This window comes from Mobula hypostoma, chromosome 15 (genome assembly GCF_963921235.1).
Source record: "Mobula hypostoma chromosome 15, sMobHyp1.1, whole genome shotgun sequence".
In the NCBI taxonomy this organism is placed as follows: domain Eukaryota; kingdom Metazoa; phylum Chordata; class Chondrichthyes; order Myliobatiformes; family Myliobatidae; genus Mobula; species Mobula hypostoma.
The window spans coordinates 56,306,580-56,324,182 of record NC_086111.1 but is presented as its reverse complement, the minus strand read 5'-3'; the positions used below and the strand labels follow the sequence as shown (position 1 = coordinate 56,324,182).

General features: G+C 42.1%; 1 protein-coding gene across 2 annotated transcripts in view; it reads left to right on the top strand.

The window, feature by feature from the left end:
* Positions 1–17,603, top strand: part of ninj1 (ninjurin 1) — a 63,430-nt gene that overhangs the window by 29,197 nt on the left and 16,630 nt on the right. For both annotated transcript variants that reach the window (XM_063068118.1, XM_063068117.1), the window contains exon 2: positions 8,086–8,305. In XM_063068118.1, coding sequence (XP_062924188.1) covers positions 8,086–8,305 — 220 coding nt within the window. The remainder of the gene's footprint in view (positions 1–8,085; positions 8,306–17,603) is intronic.

Sequence of the window (17,603 nt, the reverse complement as noted above, 5' to 3'; positions counted from 1 at the left end):
ATGGCCCTCTTGACTGGTTTCTCCATTTTTAGCAGTGGTTAGTAAGTTAGGACTAACATTATGAAGATGTGGCTTGGTAAGTACAGCGTCTGTTTGTATAAACACAGTCCAGTCTGTTTGTTTCTTCAGTAGCCATGATGATGTGTTGGCAGAATTTAGCTAAAATGTCCTGCAGATTAACATAGTTGAAGCTTACTGTCCGGATGCTTGTTTTGTAGAGAGCTGATGATAATGTAAAGGTCTCCCAGTATGTCCTTGGCGCTCAGGGAGATGTAGACAGTGGTGATGAACGCAACAGTAAACTCCCTGAGCAGGTCATATGGCCAGCATTTCATTGTAACTACAGATGAGTTTGTGCATCATCCTTTTGCTTATGTATACAGAGATTCCACTTCCTTTGAACTTTCCTGACAGTGAACTCCTGTCTGCTCAGAACAGAGTCATTGCATTGAGCCGGGCACATTGTTAACATATAAAGTTATAAACACGTAACAAGTAATAAGGGGCATTTATAACACAGGTTAAAAAGTAAACAGCATAACGCTACTGTGGCTTCATATGTGTTGAGACCTGAGTGGTGCCGGGGAGTTCAGTAGTCCTATGGCCTGGGGAATGAAGGTGTTCCCCATTCTAAAAGTTCTTGTCCTGATGGTACCACCTGCCTGATGGTGGGGGGGGGGGGGGTAGGGCGTCAAAGAGATTGTTGGACAGTTAAGAGGGATCATTGACAATGATAAGGGTCCTGTGTAGGTAGTGCTCCTGATAAATATCTCTGGTTGGTGGAATGAGGCCCCAGTGATCTGTACCAGACAGGGATACAGCTGGATGTTGGTATAAACCAGGTCTAATGTGTTCTCACTCCTGGTAGCGAAGTCAACGTGCTGTTAGAATTTAAGCAGGACTGTTTTTAAGTTAACATGGTTGAAGTAGCCAGCAACAATGTAGAAAACTATTGGAGTGCATCACTGTTAGCACCGTAGAGCTCATGCTGCAGTTCCCAGCATTATAACACGGGGGATGTATACAACCACAATCACAATAACAGTGAACTCCCTCGGTGCATAGAAAGTACTTGACCATTAAGAGGCGAACAGTGGGTTGTCACTACCAAAGTGTTCACACACCAGTTCATGGGAATTCTGTTGGCTCGAAAAGGGACGAAACCTTCTAGCTGGACGGCTGCTTCAGGGATGGTGTCCTGGAGCCACATTTCCGTCAGAGTGAGTGAGCAGCAGTCCTTCATTTCACACTGATTCAGTCACAGGCACAGGTAAACAAGTTTATTTTCTAGTGGTTAAACGTTTGAAAGCAGAGTCAATGGGAGAGCTGGTCTGCAGGGTCTGCAAGGTCTCGCCTTTGGTCATGCACGAATACCAGCGCACTTACCGTGCTACTGTTTCCTTGTGAACTGCTTCCGTCGAAGGCGGCGACACAGAATGCACTGATCCCTTGCTGCGGATTGTGACCACTTGTGAGGTAGATTTGCAGTATGTTGGTGTTTTCAATATCCAGCAGTGCCTTGCGATCATTAGAAATCCGTAAAGGGTGAACAATTACACCATTAGTTGGAGCTGGAGTGACCGCTGTGACTGGATGTGCTGCCAACTTGTTCGGATAAAGATGTCGCCTTTAAAAAGCGGCATCAGACCATGTTGGAGTCATTTATTAAGTATTATCCCAAGGTTTGGAAGTATTCCTGGATTTCTGAAATTCTCTTGTGGAAAGGCCGGATGCTGTTTCCTGTCTGTGCTCTATTATGACTTGTTTCAAAATTTCCAAATTTGTAGAATTTCCACCATTTGCTGCGAATACATAGAAACATAGAAAATAGGTGCAGGAATAATATGCATCTCTCCTTGAAGAAGTGAATGCTCACTTCAACTGGTAATCATTGAATTGGACCAAGTGCAATGGCAACTGTCCACCCAACTCGTTCGTCAGGCAAGAGGAGAAGAACTATTACCAGCGTACCACAGCAGGCCGGAGACTGATCACATTTCACAATCCCATTGCAGGTTTCCCTGTGCTGTCTGGTGTGGCTTTACTCTGGCAGCAGAGGGGAAAATGAATTAGAGTCAACCCAGCCCCAGCTTTATGGAAGCTCGAGCGATCTGCCATAGTTCAGCTTTGACAGTCTGTCCCTCTTCTCATTTAGCACAAACTTTGAAACTTTTTTTTGCTGGCTGTCCTAACATTTCATTTTATTTAATGAGAAATTTTCTCCTGTACAACTCTTGTGAAGTACTTTGTGCTTTATAATCACATTAAAGGTGCCATATAGATGCCAGATGTTGTTGTTATTGCTGCCTTATTAACAAATGTGGTTTGTAAATTCAGACTTATAAGAACTGCTTTATAAAATTATTTGTGTCTTAAAATTCAGTCAGATTGTACAATTCAAATGGCAAACGAGTTACCCAGGTTTTATTTTGCTTAGTTTGATGCCAAGTATCAAGGGTCTTGGCTTTATTGCTGTGCCTACTTATCTAAAAAAAAACGACCTGTTATTTCAAAAGATGTCTTCTTTATTTATAATCCAAATTACAATGACTTAAAGTGTATTTTAAGATGTTTCAGTGTGGTTGCAGTTAAAATGCACAACCTGAGAAATGGTTATTCATGAATGAATGCATCCCAAGCACTTCAAAAGAAGTAATTCTTCTGTAATACCCTTCATCAAAGATCGGATCAAACATATAGCAACAAGACTTGCTTATTCTATTTTATTAATTTGCGACATTAAATGATCAATATGCTGTATTAAGGGATAGAGTCAATGCAAGTTACCATTCCACAGGTTATGTTCAGTAGGAAGATGGACTTGTTGGGATGTCTCTGCCATCAGGTAAAAGCATAATCAAGGTACATATCCACTCAGTGGTCACTTTATTATGTACACCTGTACACCTGCTCGATAGTGCTAATATCTATTTAGCCAATCATGTGGCAGCAACACTTAGGAACATGGAGACACAGTCAAGAAATATATGTGGCAACAACTCAATGCATAAAAGCAGACATGGAAAAGCAGACATGGTCAAGAGGTTCAGTTGTTGCTCAGACCAAACATCAGAATGGGTAAGAAATGTGATCTAAGTGATTTTGACCATGGAATGATTGTTGGTGCCAGATAGGGTGGTTTGAGTATCTCAGAAACTGCTGATCTCTTGGGATTTCCACACACAACCATCTCCAGAATTTACAGAGAATAGTGTGGAAAAACAAAAAAAAAAAATCCAGTGAGCCACACTTCTGTGAGTGAAAACACAGCATTAATGAGAGCAAAGAAGAATGGCCAGACTGGTTCAAGCTGACAGGAAGATGACAGTAACACAAATAACTAGACAATACAACAGTGATGTGCAGAGGAGCATCTGAATGCACAACAAATCAAACCTTGAAGTAGATGGGCTACAGCAGCGGAAGACCACAATTGTACACTCAGTAGCCGTTTCATTAGGTACAGGACTTACCCAATTAAACAACCACTGAGTGTATTCACATATATTTTAAATAAATCTAGGTAGCACTGTGCTGTACTTAATGAAATGTTGAGTATGACAAAGGTAGAAATAATTTCAGGGTATTTGTAATAGAACTCATTTCTCTTCTGGAAAATGGATGGTAGTTCTTCTAAATACTTAAAGACTTCATGATAGCATTAGTAAAAACAGTAAATTTTGGCAATTTCTTTAACAGTAACTGGGAGCATATTTCTGAAATTACCTCAGAGTTTACATCCACCAAACATACCAAATATTGTTTTTACTATACCTTCTTATGCCTTGTAACATTTATTCGTCATGTAGACACAAGAAACTGCAGATGCTGGAACCTGGAGCAACACACAATCTGCTGGAAGAACTCATCGGATCAAGGAGCATCTGTGGGCAGAAAGGAATTGTTGCTATTTTGGGTTGAAACCCTTTAGCAGAGGGTTTTGACCCAAAACGTCAACAATCACATAGATACCAAGTTCTTTCCCCTCTGAGTTCTTTCAGCAGTTTGCTTGTTACTTGTAATGTCCCTTCGCAACTCTGATTTTTGAATTTCCTCCTTGTATAGAACATAGTCTATACCTTTTATTTCTTCTACTGAAGTGCATGACCATACGTTTCCCTTTGCCATATTCCATCTGCCACTCCTTTGCCTATTCTCCCAATCTGTCCAATTCCTTCTGCAGATTGCCTGCTTCCTCAACACCACCTGCCCCTCCACCTGCCTTTGTATCATCCGCAAACTTGACCATAAACTCATCAATTCCATCATCCAAATCGTTGACATACAAGCGATCCCAACACCGATCCCTGCAGAACACCACTAGTCACCAGCAATAGGACTCCTTCATTCCCCATCTTTGCCTCCTGCAGGTCAGCCAATCTTCTATCAATGCTAGTATCATTCCTGTAATATCATGGGGTCTTAGCTTGTTAAGCAGCCTCATTATGGCACCTTGTCAAAGGTTTTCTGAAAATCTAAGTAAACAGCACCCACTGAGTCTCCTTGTCTATCCTGCCTGTTATTTGCTTAAAGAATTCCAACAGATTTGTCAGGGAAGATTTCTCCTTAAGAAAACTATGCTGATTTTGGCCTCCTTTATCATGCGCCTCCAAGTACCTTGAAACCTCATCCTTAATAATGCCCTCCAATATCTTCCTAACCATTGAAATCAGGCTAACTGGCCTATAATTCCATTTCTTCTGCCTCCCATCGTTCTTAAACAGTGGAGTGAAATTTGCAATTTTCTAGTCCTCTGGAACCATTCCAGAATCTAGTGATCCTGGAAAGATCATTACTATTATCTCCACAATCTCTTCAGCCACCTCTTTCTGAATGATGGGGTGTACACCATCTTATCCAGGTGACTTATCTACCTTCGGACCTTTCAACTTCTCAAACACCTTCTCTTTAATAATAGCAACTACCCTCACTTCTGCTCCTTGACATTTTCAAATTTCTGGCATACCACTATCATCTTCCACGGTGAAGACTGACACAAAATATTTACTCAGTTCCTCCGCCTTTTCTTTGTCCTCCATTACTGCCTTTCCAGCATCATTTTTCAACTGTCTAATATCCACTCTCACCTCTCTTTTCTCTTTACATATCTGAAGAAACTTTTGGTATCATTTTTGATATTATTGGCTTCTATTTCATCTTTTCGCTCCTTAAGATTTTTTAGTTGCATTCCACTGGTTTTTAAAAGCTTCTCAATTCTTTAACTTCCCACTAATTTTTGCTATATTGTATACCCTCACTTTTGCTTTTATGCTGTCTGTCTTTCTTTGTCATCCTCCCTTTAGAATACTTCTTCATCTTTGTATCTATCCTGCACCTTCCAAGTTGTCCCCAGAAACTCCAGCTTCTCTCTCATGCCTCTGCAATTCCCTTTACTCCACTGTTATACTGATATATCTGTCTTCATCTTCTCCCTCTTAAACGGCAGGGTGAATTCTTTCATATTGTGATCACTCTCTCCCGAGGTTTCCTTTTCCTTAAACTCCTTAATTAAATCTGATTCATTACACAACCCCCAAACCAGAATTTCCTTTCCCTGAGTGGGCTCAACCACATGCTGCCCTAAAAGACCATCTCGTAGGCATTCCACAAATACCCTCTCTTGGGGTCCAGCATCAACCTGATTTTCCCAATCTAACTGCATATTGAAATCCCCCATGACTATCATAGCATTGCCCTTATTATACGCCTTTTCTATTACTCATTGAAATTTATATCCCACATCCTGGCTACTGTTTGGGGGCCTATGTAACTCCTATCAAGGTCATTTTACGCTTGTATTTTCTTAACTACCCATAAGGATTTACATCTTCTGATCCAATGTCACCTCTGTATAAGGATTTGATTTCATTTTTCACCAACAGAGGTACCCGTTTTGTTACAGGGTGTATCCTTGAATGCTTAGCTCCAAACAGTGATCTTATTTAAGTCACGTGTCAGTGATACCCACAACATCATACCTGCCAATCTCTAACTGTGCTAGAAGATTGTCTACTTTATTCCGTATACTACGTGCATTCAAATAAAACACTTTCAGTCCTGTATTCGTCACCCTTTTCAATTTTTCCCCCATGTTGCACTTCACTTCATCCCACTGACTGCAATTTTGCCCTTTCATCTGCCTGTCCTTCCTCAAAGCCTCAGTGCACAATACATCTATTTATATACCACTTATATCATCAGCCCTGTCACTCCGTTTCCTATCTTCCTGCCAAATTAGTTTAAACCCTCCCCAGCAACTCTAACAAACTTGACCACAGGATATTGGTTCCCCTCAGCTTCAGGCGAAACCCGTCCTTTTCTTACATATAGTATCTTCCCAGAAGAGAACCCAATGATCCAGAAATCTGAAACCTTGCCCTCTGTGGCCACTCACTCAGCCGCTCACTCATCTGTACTGTCATCTTGTCTCTGCCCTGACATAGAGGTCCTGCTCCTCAGCCTCTTTCCTAACTTCCTAAACTCACTCCACAGGACCACTTCCCCCTCTCTACCTGTATCACTGGTGCCAATGTACACTACGACCTCTGGCTGCTCACCCTCCCCCTTGAGAATCTTCCGCAGCTGATCTGAGACATCCTGGAGCTTAGCACCTGGGAGGCAACACACCACCCTGGCATCTCTTTCACGGCCACAGGATCCGTTGTGCTATACCTGTTGTGTCCTCAATACCAAGTCTCCTGCCATTCTGCTTGACTTTACCCTTTCCTGCTGAGCTTCATAGCCGGCCACAGTGCCTCTGGTCTGCTGCACCCCCAGTAGTATTCAAAGGGGTATGGCCACATAGAGACCCTACACTGACTGCTTGCTCTTGATGAAGAGTCTCGGCCCAAAACGTCGCTAAATTCCTCCAGCATTTTTCATGCGTTTCTTGAGATTTCCAGCATCTGCTGTATCTCTTGTGTTTATGATTGATATACCATATTTGTTTTTACGGTGTGGTAATAAGAATGTTGCCAAAATTAAATGCGAACTGCTGATTAGGAAAAAGGTTGTCAATGGGTTACACATGTAATAACTCAGTGGTTTTGCAAATTAAGAAAACATCAAACTCCAGGTTGAAGACCAGTGAAAATTCAGAGCCTGATTTAATACCTTGTAGGTTCATTTTAAGGAATACTGTAAACTCCCACGTGTATACTTCTTGGCATTACTCACTGGATGGTGATCAAACAGGAAGACTGAGTAAATTATTTCCAGTCTTTAACTCAGGAGTCTTATGCCAGCTATAGTACCCCTCCCACCACGAATAAAATCATCTTGGTCCAATTTTTATGGCTGATTGCCACATCACACAAGACATTTCCTCATGAAACACTCTACTGTGAGCTATGATATTGGTCGAGATTCCTTTCATTTTGAAATCTGGTACACTGGCTTTCTTCGTGTATGCATCATCTGACAAATCTTTTTTCAGACTATCAGGAGTATGTCTCCAAAAGCTGGAAGTGAAATGTAAAGGTGCTCATTATCGACAGAACATTGACTCAGCCTACTGTGAGAATTGGAAATGGGTGGTCACTAGGAGATCCTGGCTGTGGCGGCGGACTCAGGGAAGCAGTTCCCCAGTTAGTTCCATGTCTCAGCGATGTTGAGGGGGCCACACCGGGAGCACGGGGCACGATCAATGAGGCCGACAGGTTCACAGGTGAAGCACCGCCTCACCTAGAAGAACTTTCTCGGGCCCTGAGTGGTGGTGAAGGAGAAACCGTAAGGGCAGGTGCAGCACTTGACATGCTTGCAAGGGTAAGTGCATGGAGGGAGATCGGTCAGGAGGGACAAGGAGAGAGAGTAATCCCTGCGGAAAGTGGAGTGTAGTGAGAGAGAAAAATATACACGGATATTTTGTTGTAATAAGTTACAGCTGTACAACCATCCTCAGTACCCAGTACACCAGTTTGAATCACGATTTGATGGATGATGCTAACACTAGAAAAACATTAACCAGCCTTTTAGAGTCAGCAACAGTCAGATCTTTTAAGAATAATGATTAAACAAGGTGAATCTTCAGCTTTATCAGTGCCATGAAACTCACTCTATTCTCACCATATTTACCTCACAAAACAGCGTACGAGCGGCAGAAGAACCATCAATTTCAATAATTATGCCAACAAGAAGAGTGCAGCAGAAAGCATGCTGGATGTCGCACTACTAATGGCAAATGCATCTCAGCTCAAAGCAGTGGTAGATCAAGGAACCAGCTTCAGTTATTATGTGCCTCTCATCATTCTCATTGGAATTTCACTGGTATTTCAAGTTGTGGTGGGCATCTTATTAATATTCATTGGTAAGTTAATGCTGAATTACTTTCAGATAATTACATGTTGAACGACTGTCTGTTATTCGTACACCACTGATGTAAAATGAATCCCTGATGTAAAAATTAACAATATATTGGGGTAATTATGGAAGAGAATTTGTAAGAGAATTAGGTTAGGTGAGTGGGCAAATTCATGGCAGATGCAATTTAATGTGGATAAATGTGAAGTTATCCACTTTGGTGGCAAAAACAGGAAAACAGATTATTATCTGAATGGTGGCCGATTAGGAAAAGGGGAGGTGCAACGAGACCTGGGTGTCATTATACACCGGTCACTGAAAGTGGACATGCAGGTACAGCAGGTGGTGAAAAAGGCGAATGGTATGCTGGCATTTATAGCAAGAGGATTCGAGTACAGGAGCAGGGAGGTACTACTGCAGTTGTACAAGGCCTTGGTGAGACCATACCTGGAGTATTGTGTGCAGTTTTGGTCCCCTAATCTGAGGAAAGACATCTTTGCCATAGAGGGAGTACAAAGAAGGTTCACCAGATTGATTCCTGGGATGGCAGGACTTTCATATGATGAAAGACTGGATGAACTAGACTTATACTCATTGGAATTTAGAAGATTGAGGGGAGATCTGATTGAAATGTATAAAATCCTAAAGGGATTGGACAGGCTAGATGCAGGAAGATTGTCCCCGATGTTGGGGAAGTCCAGAACGAGGGGTCACAGTTTGAGGATAAAGGGGAAGCCTTTTAGGACCGAGATTAGGAAAAACTTCTTTACACAGAGAGTGGTGAATCTGTGGAATTCTCTGCCACAGGAAACAGTTGAGGCCAGTTCATTGGCTATATTTAAGAGGGAGTTAGATATGGCCCTTGTGGCTAAAGGGATCAGGGGGTATGGAGGGAAGGCTGGTACAGGGTTCTGAGTTGGATGATCAGCCATGATCATACTGAATGGCGGTGCAGGCTCGAAGGGCCAAATGGCCTACTCCTGCACCTATTTTCTATGTTTCTATGTAAGCAAAACTTGTCACGTATTTTCAAATGCTTATATATTAATCAACAGCATATTATTACCAAATAATTTTGGGGTATTATGTGGTGAATAAATTATATTGAAAATTTGTCATAAACTGGATCAACAAATTTGTGGATGACACCAAGATTTGAGAGCATTGTAGACAGTGAGGAAGACTATCAAAGCTTGCAGCGGAATCAACCAGCTGGAAAAATGGGCTGAAAAATGGCAGATGGAGTTTAATGCACACAAGTGAGAGGTGTTGCACTTTGGGAGGACAAACACGGGTAGGGTTTACATGGTGATCGGTAGGCACTGAGAAGTGCAGTAGAGCGGAGGGTTCTGGGAATACAGACCCATACTTTCTTGGAAGTGGTGTCACAGCTAAACAGGGTTGTAAATAAAGCTTTTGGTATATTGAACTTCATAAATCGAAGTATTGAGCACAGGTGTTGGGATGTTTTGTTGAAATTGTATAAGATGTTGGTGAGCCCTAATTTGTAGTATTGTGTGCAGTTCTGGTTACCTACAGTAGCTATAGGAAAGCTATCAATAAGATTGAAAAAGTGCATAGAAAATTGTGCATAGTACATTGCAATACGTAATGGTGAACACTAAGTTACAATAAGAACTATATATTAAAAGATAAATAGGTAGTGCAAGAAGAGAGAAAAATACTGAGGTAGTGTTAGTGGTTTCATTGTCCATTCAGAAATCTGTTGGTAGAGGGAAAGAAGCTGTTCCTGAAACTGAGTGTGTTTTCAGGCTCCTGTACCTCATCCTTGATGGTGGCAATGAGAAGAGGGCATGTCCTGGGTGATGGCGGTCCTTAATGATGGATGCAGCTTTTTTGAATGTGTTCTGGATGTTGGTGAGGCTAGTGCCAATGATGAAGCTGGCTGAGCTTACAACCTTCTGCAGCTTTTTTCAATCCTATACAGTACCCCCTCCATACCAGATGGAGATGCAACCAGTTAGAATGCTCTCCACAGTACATCTGTAGAAATTTGTGAGAGTCTTTGATGACATACCCAATCTCCTCAAACTCCTAATGCAATATGGCCTTGTTTGTAATTGCATCAATATGTTGGGCCCAGCATAGATCCTCAGAGATGTTGACACCCAAGAACTTGAAACTGCTCATCCTTTCCACTTCCGATCCTTCGATGAGGACTGTTGTATGTTCCCTCAACTTCCCCTTCCTGAGGCCCCCAATCAGTCCATTGGTCTTACTGATGTTGAGGGAACGCTTGTTGCCGCAAAACCATTCAACCAACTGCTCTACCTTGCTCCTGAATCCGTCCTCGTCACCGTCTGAAATTCTGTCAACTATAGTTGCGTCATCTACAAATATGATGGCATTTGAGCTGTGCCTTTAGCCACACAGTCATCAAACGAAAGTAGACCAGTGGGCTGGGCACGCGTTCTTGAGGTACACCAGTGTTGATTGTCAGCGAGGAGGAGATGTTATTTCCCATCCGCACTGACTGTGGTCTCCTGGTGAGGAAGTCAAGGAGGGAAGTACAAAGGCCCAGGTTTTGATTGCGGTGAACGCTAACCTGTAATCAATAAACGGCAGCCCAAGGTAGGTATTACTATTGTGATCCAAGGCCACGTAGAGAGCCAGTGCAGCTGCTGTAGACCTTTAGTGTCGATAGGCAAATTGCAGCAGGTCCAGGCCCTTGCTTAAGCAGGAGTTGATTCTAGCCATGACCAACCTCTTAAAGCATTTCGTCATAGTAGACGTGAGTGCCACTGGGTGATAGGAGTCCAGATATAATGGGGGGTGTGGACAAGGTTGTTGTGGACCGTTAAAATCATATTTGATTTTAAACTGTAAATAGTGTGTTTTATGAAGTCCTGATTATTGTACAGTAGTGCATGGCTGTAATAATGCAATATTTGAATAAACTTTTATATATAAATAGTCAAAACCTGCAGAGGATAGCTCCATCGTTGACAGCCACATGTGCATCTCATACCTTATTGTCTACCTGCGCTGCACTTGCTCAGTAGCTGTTACTCTTTCTTCTGTGCTCTGTTACAGTATGGTTTTACTTCATACTACCTCAGTGCACTGCGTAATGAGTTGATCTATGAACAGTGTGCAAGATTAGCTTTTCATTGTACCTTGGCATGTGACAAGAAATGTGAAAATAATAAATAATAAACCCTGAAATAATAATTTCAGAATATCTGTCCTGGGCCCAGCAATTATAAAGAAAGCACAGTAGCGCCTCTACTTCCTTAGAAGTTTGTAAATTCGGCGTGACATCTACAATTTTGAGAAACTTCTATAAATGTGTGGTGGAGAGTATACTGACTGGTTGCAACAAGACCTGGAATGGAAACACCAATGCCCTTTAATGGAAAATCCTACAAAACGTAGTGGGTATGCCTGAGCTCATCATGGATAAAACCCACCTAACACCTACATGGAGCATGGTGCAGGAAAGCAGCGATCATCATCAAAGACCCCCACTACTCAGGCCATGCTCTCTTCTCAGGAAGAAGGTACAGGAGCTTCAGGACACACAGCACCAGGTTCAGGAAGCGTTATTACCCCTCAACCATCAGGCTCTTGAACCAGTGGTGGTACCCTCATTCAACTTCACTTGCTCCATCACTGAACTGTTCCCAACAACCATAGACTCACTTTGAAGGATTCTTCATCTCATGTTCTTGATTTTTTTTTGGCTTATTTATTTATTATTATTATTTCTTTCTTTTTGTATTTACACAGTTTATTGCCTTTTGCACATTGGTTGTTTGTCCATCCTGTTGGGCATGGTCTTTCACTGATTCTATCATGTTTCTTAGATTTACTGCGTATGCAAGAACTTCAATCTCACGTTTGCATGTGGTGACATATGTGTATGTAGATAATAAATTTACTTTGAACTTGCAATTCCAATGAATAGTATGCAAGGTGACTGTTGCACTGTGCATCGGTACATGTGACATAATAAACCTAATCCAATCCCAATTTCAATTTCCATCGAAGTAAAAACTATGCTCCTCTGAAAAATAACAGTTACCATACACTTACAAAAGAGCTGGATTTAAGGAACCTTTTGAAGGTGTGAAAGCTAAAAAAAACACTCAGATTAGATCAGTGTTCATGATCAGACTGTTGGTCACCACTTCACCCTCTGAGAGCTTACCCTGCATCCTGCGTACATTGAAAACTCAAGCACTTCCTCAAACTTTTTGCTGTAACCATAAAGTATTTTCCGATCCCCATGTTTAGATCTAACACATCTCTTCTCAGATGACACGGACAAGCATCAGATGGGTCCAGGCGCTACACCCTTAGGGACCATGTCACAGGGTGTACATAAAAGCTCAGCACAGGCGTCATGAGGATATGTGCTCCTGCTGACAGTTCTTAGACGAGCAATGGTATGCAACTTTCACACAATCTTCTTCACTTGTATATATGGTTGCAAAAACAAGTTCACGTGTGTCCAGCGTGCTGTCCAGCCAAAGGCTCAATTATGCTCATTCTTGGCCGCTTTTCTTCAGATGTTGCAGACCACAGACCACAGCTACTGACATACGGTATACACAAAAAGAAAATTGTCCAGCACTTCTACATAGCAGAGCTCTTTAGCATGAGGACCGAGCCTCAATAGAGGCAGAAGCCTGCTCCTTCAGCTACAGTGTTGCACTCTTCCTATTACTTGGCGTGAGAGAACTAATCACATCCAAAGTAGAGGTGAGGTTCACCTGGGTCTACACCATCTCCCACAAGAATGTGGTAAGGATTCCACCATGCAGCTCATTTGGCAGACTACATACTTCCATTAGCATTTCATAGAACCTTTCTAAGACCCTCCAGTGAAATGTTTCCCTGTTGTGGGGTTCATCTGACTACTCTTAAGTCTGTTCATCTGACTGGATGACTTCCATGGAAGTCCTTCCCCGTTGGTCTGACTGCAGACCTCTACTGCTGGGTGTCTCTCCTCATAAAACATGACTTTTCTACTTGCTCCTCCCTCTAGACATGGAGAAGGGAAGGAAGGGAGAGAGATGGACAAGGGGAGAGACAGAGGAAGAGAGAGAAAGAGGGCAAAATGCTGTAAAGCATACAAAAGAGGCAAATGGAGAGCTGAAGAGGTGGGGCAGAGGGAACAGAGAGGCAGAATCGTTGAATAAAAGGGCAAAGGAGAGAGGGAGGAAAGTGCAAAGAGAAAAACAGAAAGGGAGATAAAAAGACAGCAGCAGGGACGTGGCAAAGCAAACGGGAGTGAGGTGAGAGGTGGAGAAGATTGTGCATGTGAGAGTGTGACCGAAATGCTAAGGAATGGTTTAGAAGAGTGAAGATGGAGATGACGGCTGCATGTAATAATATTAAGTTGTGATGACTCACTCAACCTTGGTCAATTCTCTGAGATCATGATGCTGTCTGTAAACAAAAAACGGCCCATCCCGACAAATTTCAAATTATAGTCAGCAACTTTAACCAGGCCTGTTTGGAGAAAACCCTGCCCAGTTATAACCAGCATGTAATCTGAACAATCCCTTGACTACTTGCAATTAATTAAAGAAGAAAACTTAAGACAAAAATTTACAGTTGAAGTAAGGAATAGATTTCAAATTCTAGAAATAGAATCTGTTGAAGGTGATAGCAATCATGTAGAAATGAAATTTAACTCTCTAAAGGATGCCTTGGTAGAATCAGCAAAGTCAGCGATTCCTAAAAAAGAAAAAAGCACAAAGAATAAATGGATGACAGATGAAATCAAAAATCTAATGGAAGAAAGGAGACAGAAGAAAGCAAATCCAATAGAATATAAGTTCTCAGATAAAAAAGTTAAAAGCTTATGTCAAAAAACCAAAGAAGCATGGTTAAACCAGGAATGTGAGCAAATAGAAAGAACCCCTATTACTAATCCAAAAAGGTTACATCAACAAATCAAAAATATCACTGATAAAAAGCTCCTCCGTTCTTCAGGTGGATGTTTGAAAGCAAAGGACGGTACCATTATCATGAAAAAAGATGAGATTATGAACAGATGGACTGAGTATATTCAGGAATTGCTTGAAGATGATCAAGGTGAAAAACCAGAAATTAAGAAAAACATTGAAGGTCCAAGTATTTTAAAATCTGAAGTTCGTAATGCAATAAATGAGATGAAGAAAGGAAAGGCAGCAGGTCCTGATGAATTAGTAATAGAACAAATTATTGATGTTAGGGATACTATCAGAATGAGCTATTCGTGCAAAAAGATCTTGTTTGTTTGTCTTATTGACTACACAAAAGTGTTTGATAAAGCGAAGCACAATAAGTTATTTGAAATATTACAAAAAACTCTAGATCTAGATTCGAGAGACCTCCGCCTAATCAGAAATCTGTACTGGGAACAAACTGCTGCTGTAAGAATAGATGGAGAAGTGAGTCAGTTTATGAAAATCGAGAGAGGCGTTAGACAAACGGTGTGTTTTCTCCCCTGATTTATTTAAAGTGTACAGTGAAACAATTTTACAAAAAATAAGAGACATCTTAGAAGTTTAAGTTGGCGGTGAAAATGTCAATAATTTCAGATGTACAGATGACACTGTGTTAATTGCAAGTATAGAGGAAGAACGACAAAACTAAACCCCTCTGATATAATTGTTAAAGAAGGTGCAAAACTGGGTCTATCTATCTGCAAAAAGACAGAATGTATGGTGATATCCAAAAAGGAGAGAATCCTATCTGCAGGCTGAGAATAAATGGGGAAGACATAAAACAAGTAAAGAACTTTTGCTACTTAGGAAGCTGGGTGACTTCAGATGGCAGGTGCGACTTGGACATCAAAAGAAGAATAGGGATGGCAAAAGACCTTTATGAGAATGAAGAGTATACTGATCAATACTAAACTAGGCATGACAACTCGTCTCAGAGTACTGAAATGTTACGTTTATCCAGTTATGTTATATGGCTCAGAATGCTGGACAATATCTAGTAACATGAGGAAATGATTTGTAGCAGCAGAAATGTGGTTTTTGAGGAGGATGCAAAGAATATCATCATGGATGAAACAAATATCTAATGAGGATGTCATGAACAGAGCAAACACAAAAAGAGAAATAATGTATGAGATCATGAAAAGGCAACGTGACTTCATTGGACATGTGATTAGGAAAGAGGAGTTAGAATGCACAGTAATTATGGGAAAGATTGAAGGGAAGAAAGCAAGAGGAAGACAAAGACAAATGATGATGGAGACAGCAGCCAGAGAATTGGAAATGAATACCAATGAATTGATCCACTTGACCCGAAATAGGAGTGTGTGGGCCATGGCAGTCAAAGCTCAAACTGGCCATGGCACCTGATGATGATGATGATGTAACCTGATCCACCAGAGGTGCCAACACACTAGACCACTACTACACTACGATAAGGAATGCTTATCGTTCCTTCCTGAGACCGCATTTTGGCAACTCGGATCACTTGGCTGTACCCCTGCTACCTGCATACAGACAGCCTAAAAAGCAAGGCTCCAGAGATCAAGATAACTAAGTGTTGGTCGCAGGAGGTAGAGGAACGGTTACAGGATTGCCTGGAGTCAGTGGACTGGGCCGTGTTCAAGAAATCATCTGAGGACCTGAATGAGTACACCAGGGTTGTTACAGACTTTATTAGAACAGCTGTGGATGAGTGTGTCCCCACAAAATAGTTCAGGGTTTTCCCCAACCCTGGATGAACAATGAAATCTGGAACTGCTAAGAGCCAGATCAGAGGCATCCAGGTCTGGAGATCAAGAATGCTACAGGAGGTGCCGGTATGATCTTCAGAAAGCCATCTCTCAGGCAAAGTGTAAATTCCAGATGAGATTGGAATCACGGGGAATGTCCGACAGCTGTGGCAGGGTTTGAATGCCATAACCTTCTACAAAGCTAAATCTTGTGACATAGGGGACAGCAGAGCTTCCAGATGAGCTCAATGCCTTCTATGCTCGCTTTGACCACCAGAGCAGGGATGAAGCTTTGTGCACCCCCTTGTCTACCGATGATCCTTTTGTCTCAGTATCTGAAGATGACTTGCATGCTGCCTTCAAGAGAGTGAATCCAAGGAAAGCATCCAGTCTGGGTGGAGTACCTGGCCGAGTACTGAAGACCTATGCTGACCAACTGCCTGGAGTACCCACAGATATCTTCAACTTCTCACTTTGGCAGTGTGTGGTACCCACCTCCTTTAAGCAGGCTTCAATCATACCAGTGCCCAAGAAGAGTGTGGTAATCTGTCTAAATGACTATAGCCCAGTGACTATATCAGCTCCTGTCTGAATGATGTCTTGGATCTGCTCCAGTTTGCCTACCAAAGCATCCACTCTACAGGAGATGCTATCTCATTGGCTCTTCACACAACCCCGGAACATTTGGACAGCAAAGATGCATACCTCAGGGTGCTATTTATCAATGGCAGCTTGGCATTTAACATGATCATCCCCTCAAAACTAATCAGTAAACTCCAAGACCTGGGCCTCAATACCCCCTTGTGCAATTAGATCCTGGATTTCCTCACTTGTAGTCCCCAGTCATTTTGGATTGGCAAAAGCATCTCCACAATCTGCATTAGCATAGGAGCGCAGCAGGGATGTGAGCTTATCCTCCTGCTTTACTCACTTTACCCCTGTGACGGTGTGGCTAAGTACAGCTCCAACACCATATACAAGTTTGCTGACGAGACCACTGTTGTGATCTGTATCAAAAAAATGGGGTGATGAATCAGCATACAGGAGGGAGATTGAAAACTTGGTTGAGTGGTGTATTAAGAACAACATCTCACTCAATGTCAATAAGACCAAGGAACTGATTGTAGACTTCAGGAAAAGGAAACCAGAGGTCCATGAGCCATTAATTATTGGAAGATCAGAGGTTGAGAGGGTCAGTAACTTTAAATTCCTGGGTGTCATGTCCTAGACCCATCATATAAATATTTTTATGAAGAAAGCACCTCTTCTTCCTCAGGAGTCTGTGGAGGTCGGGCATGTCATTGAACACCTGGGCAAACTTATGTAGATGTGTGGCGGAAAGTGTGCTGACTGGCTGCATTACGGCCTGGTACGGGAACACCAATGCCTTTGAGCGGAAAATTCTACAATGGTAGCGAACTCCGCATAGTACATCACAGTTAAAACCCTCCAAACCATTGAGCATGCCTATATGAAACTTTGCCATAGAAAAGCAGCATCCATCATCAAAGATCCTCACCACCCAGGCCATGCTCTTTTCTCGCTGCTGCCATCAGGTAGAAGGTACAAGAGCTTCAGGACTCGCACCACCAGGTTCAGGAACAGTTACTACTCC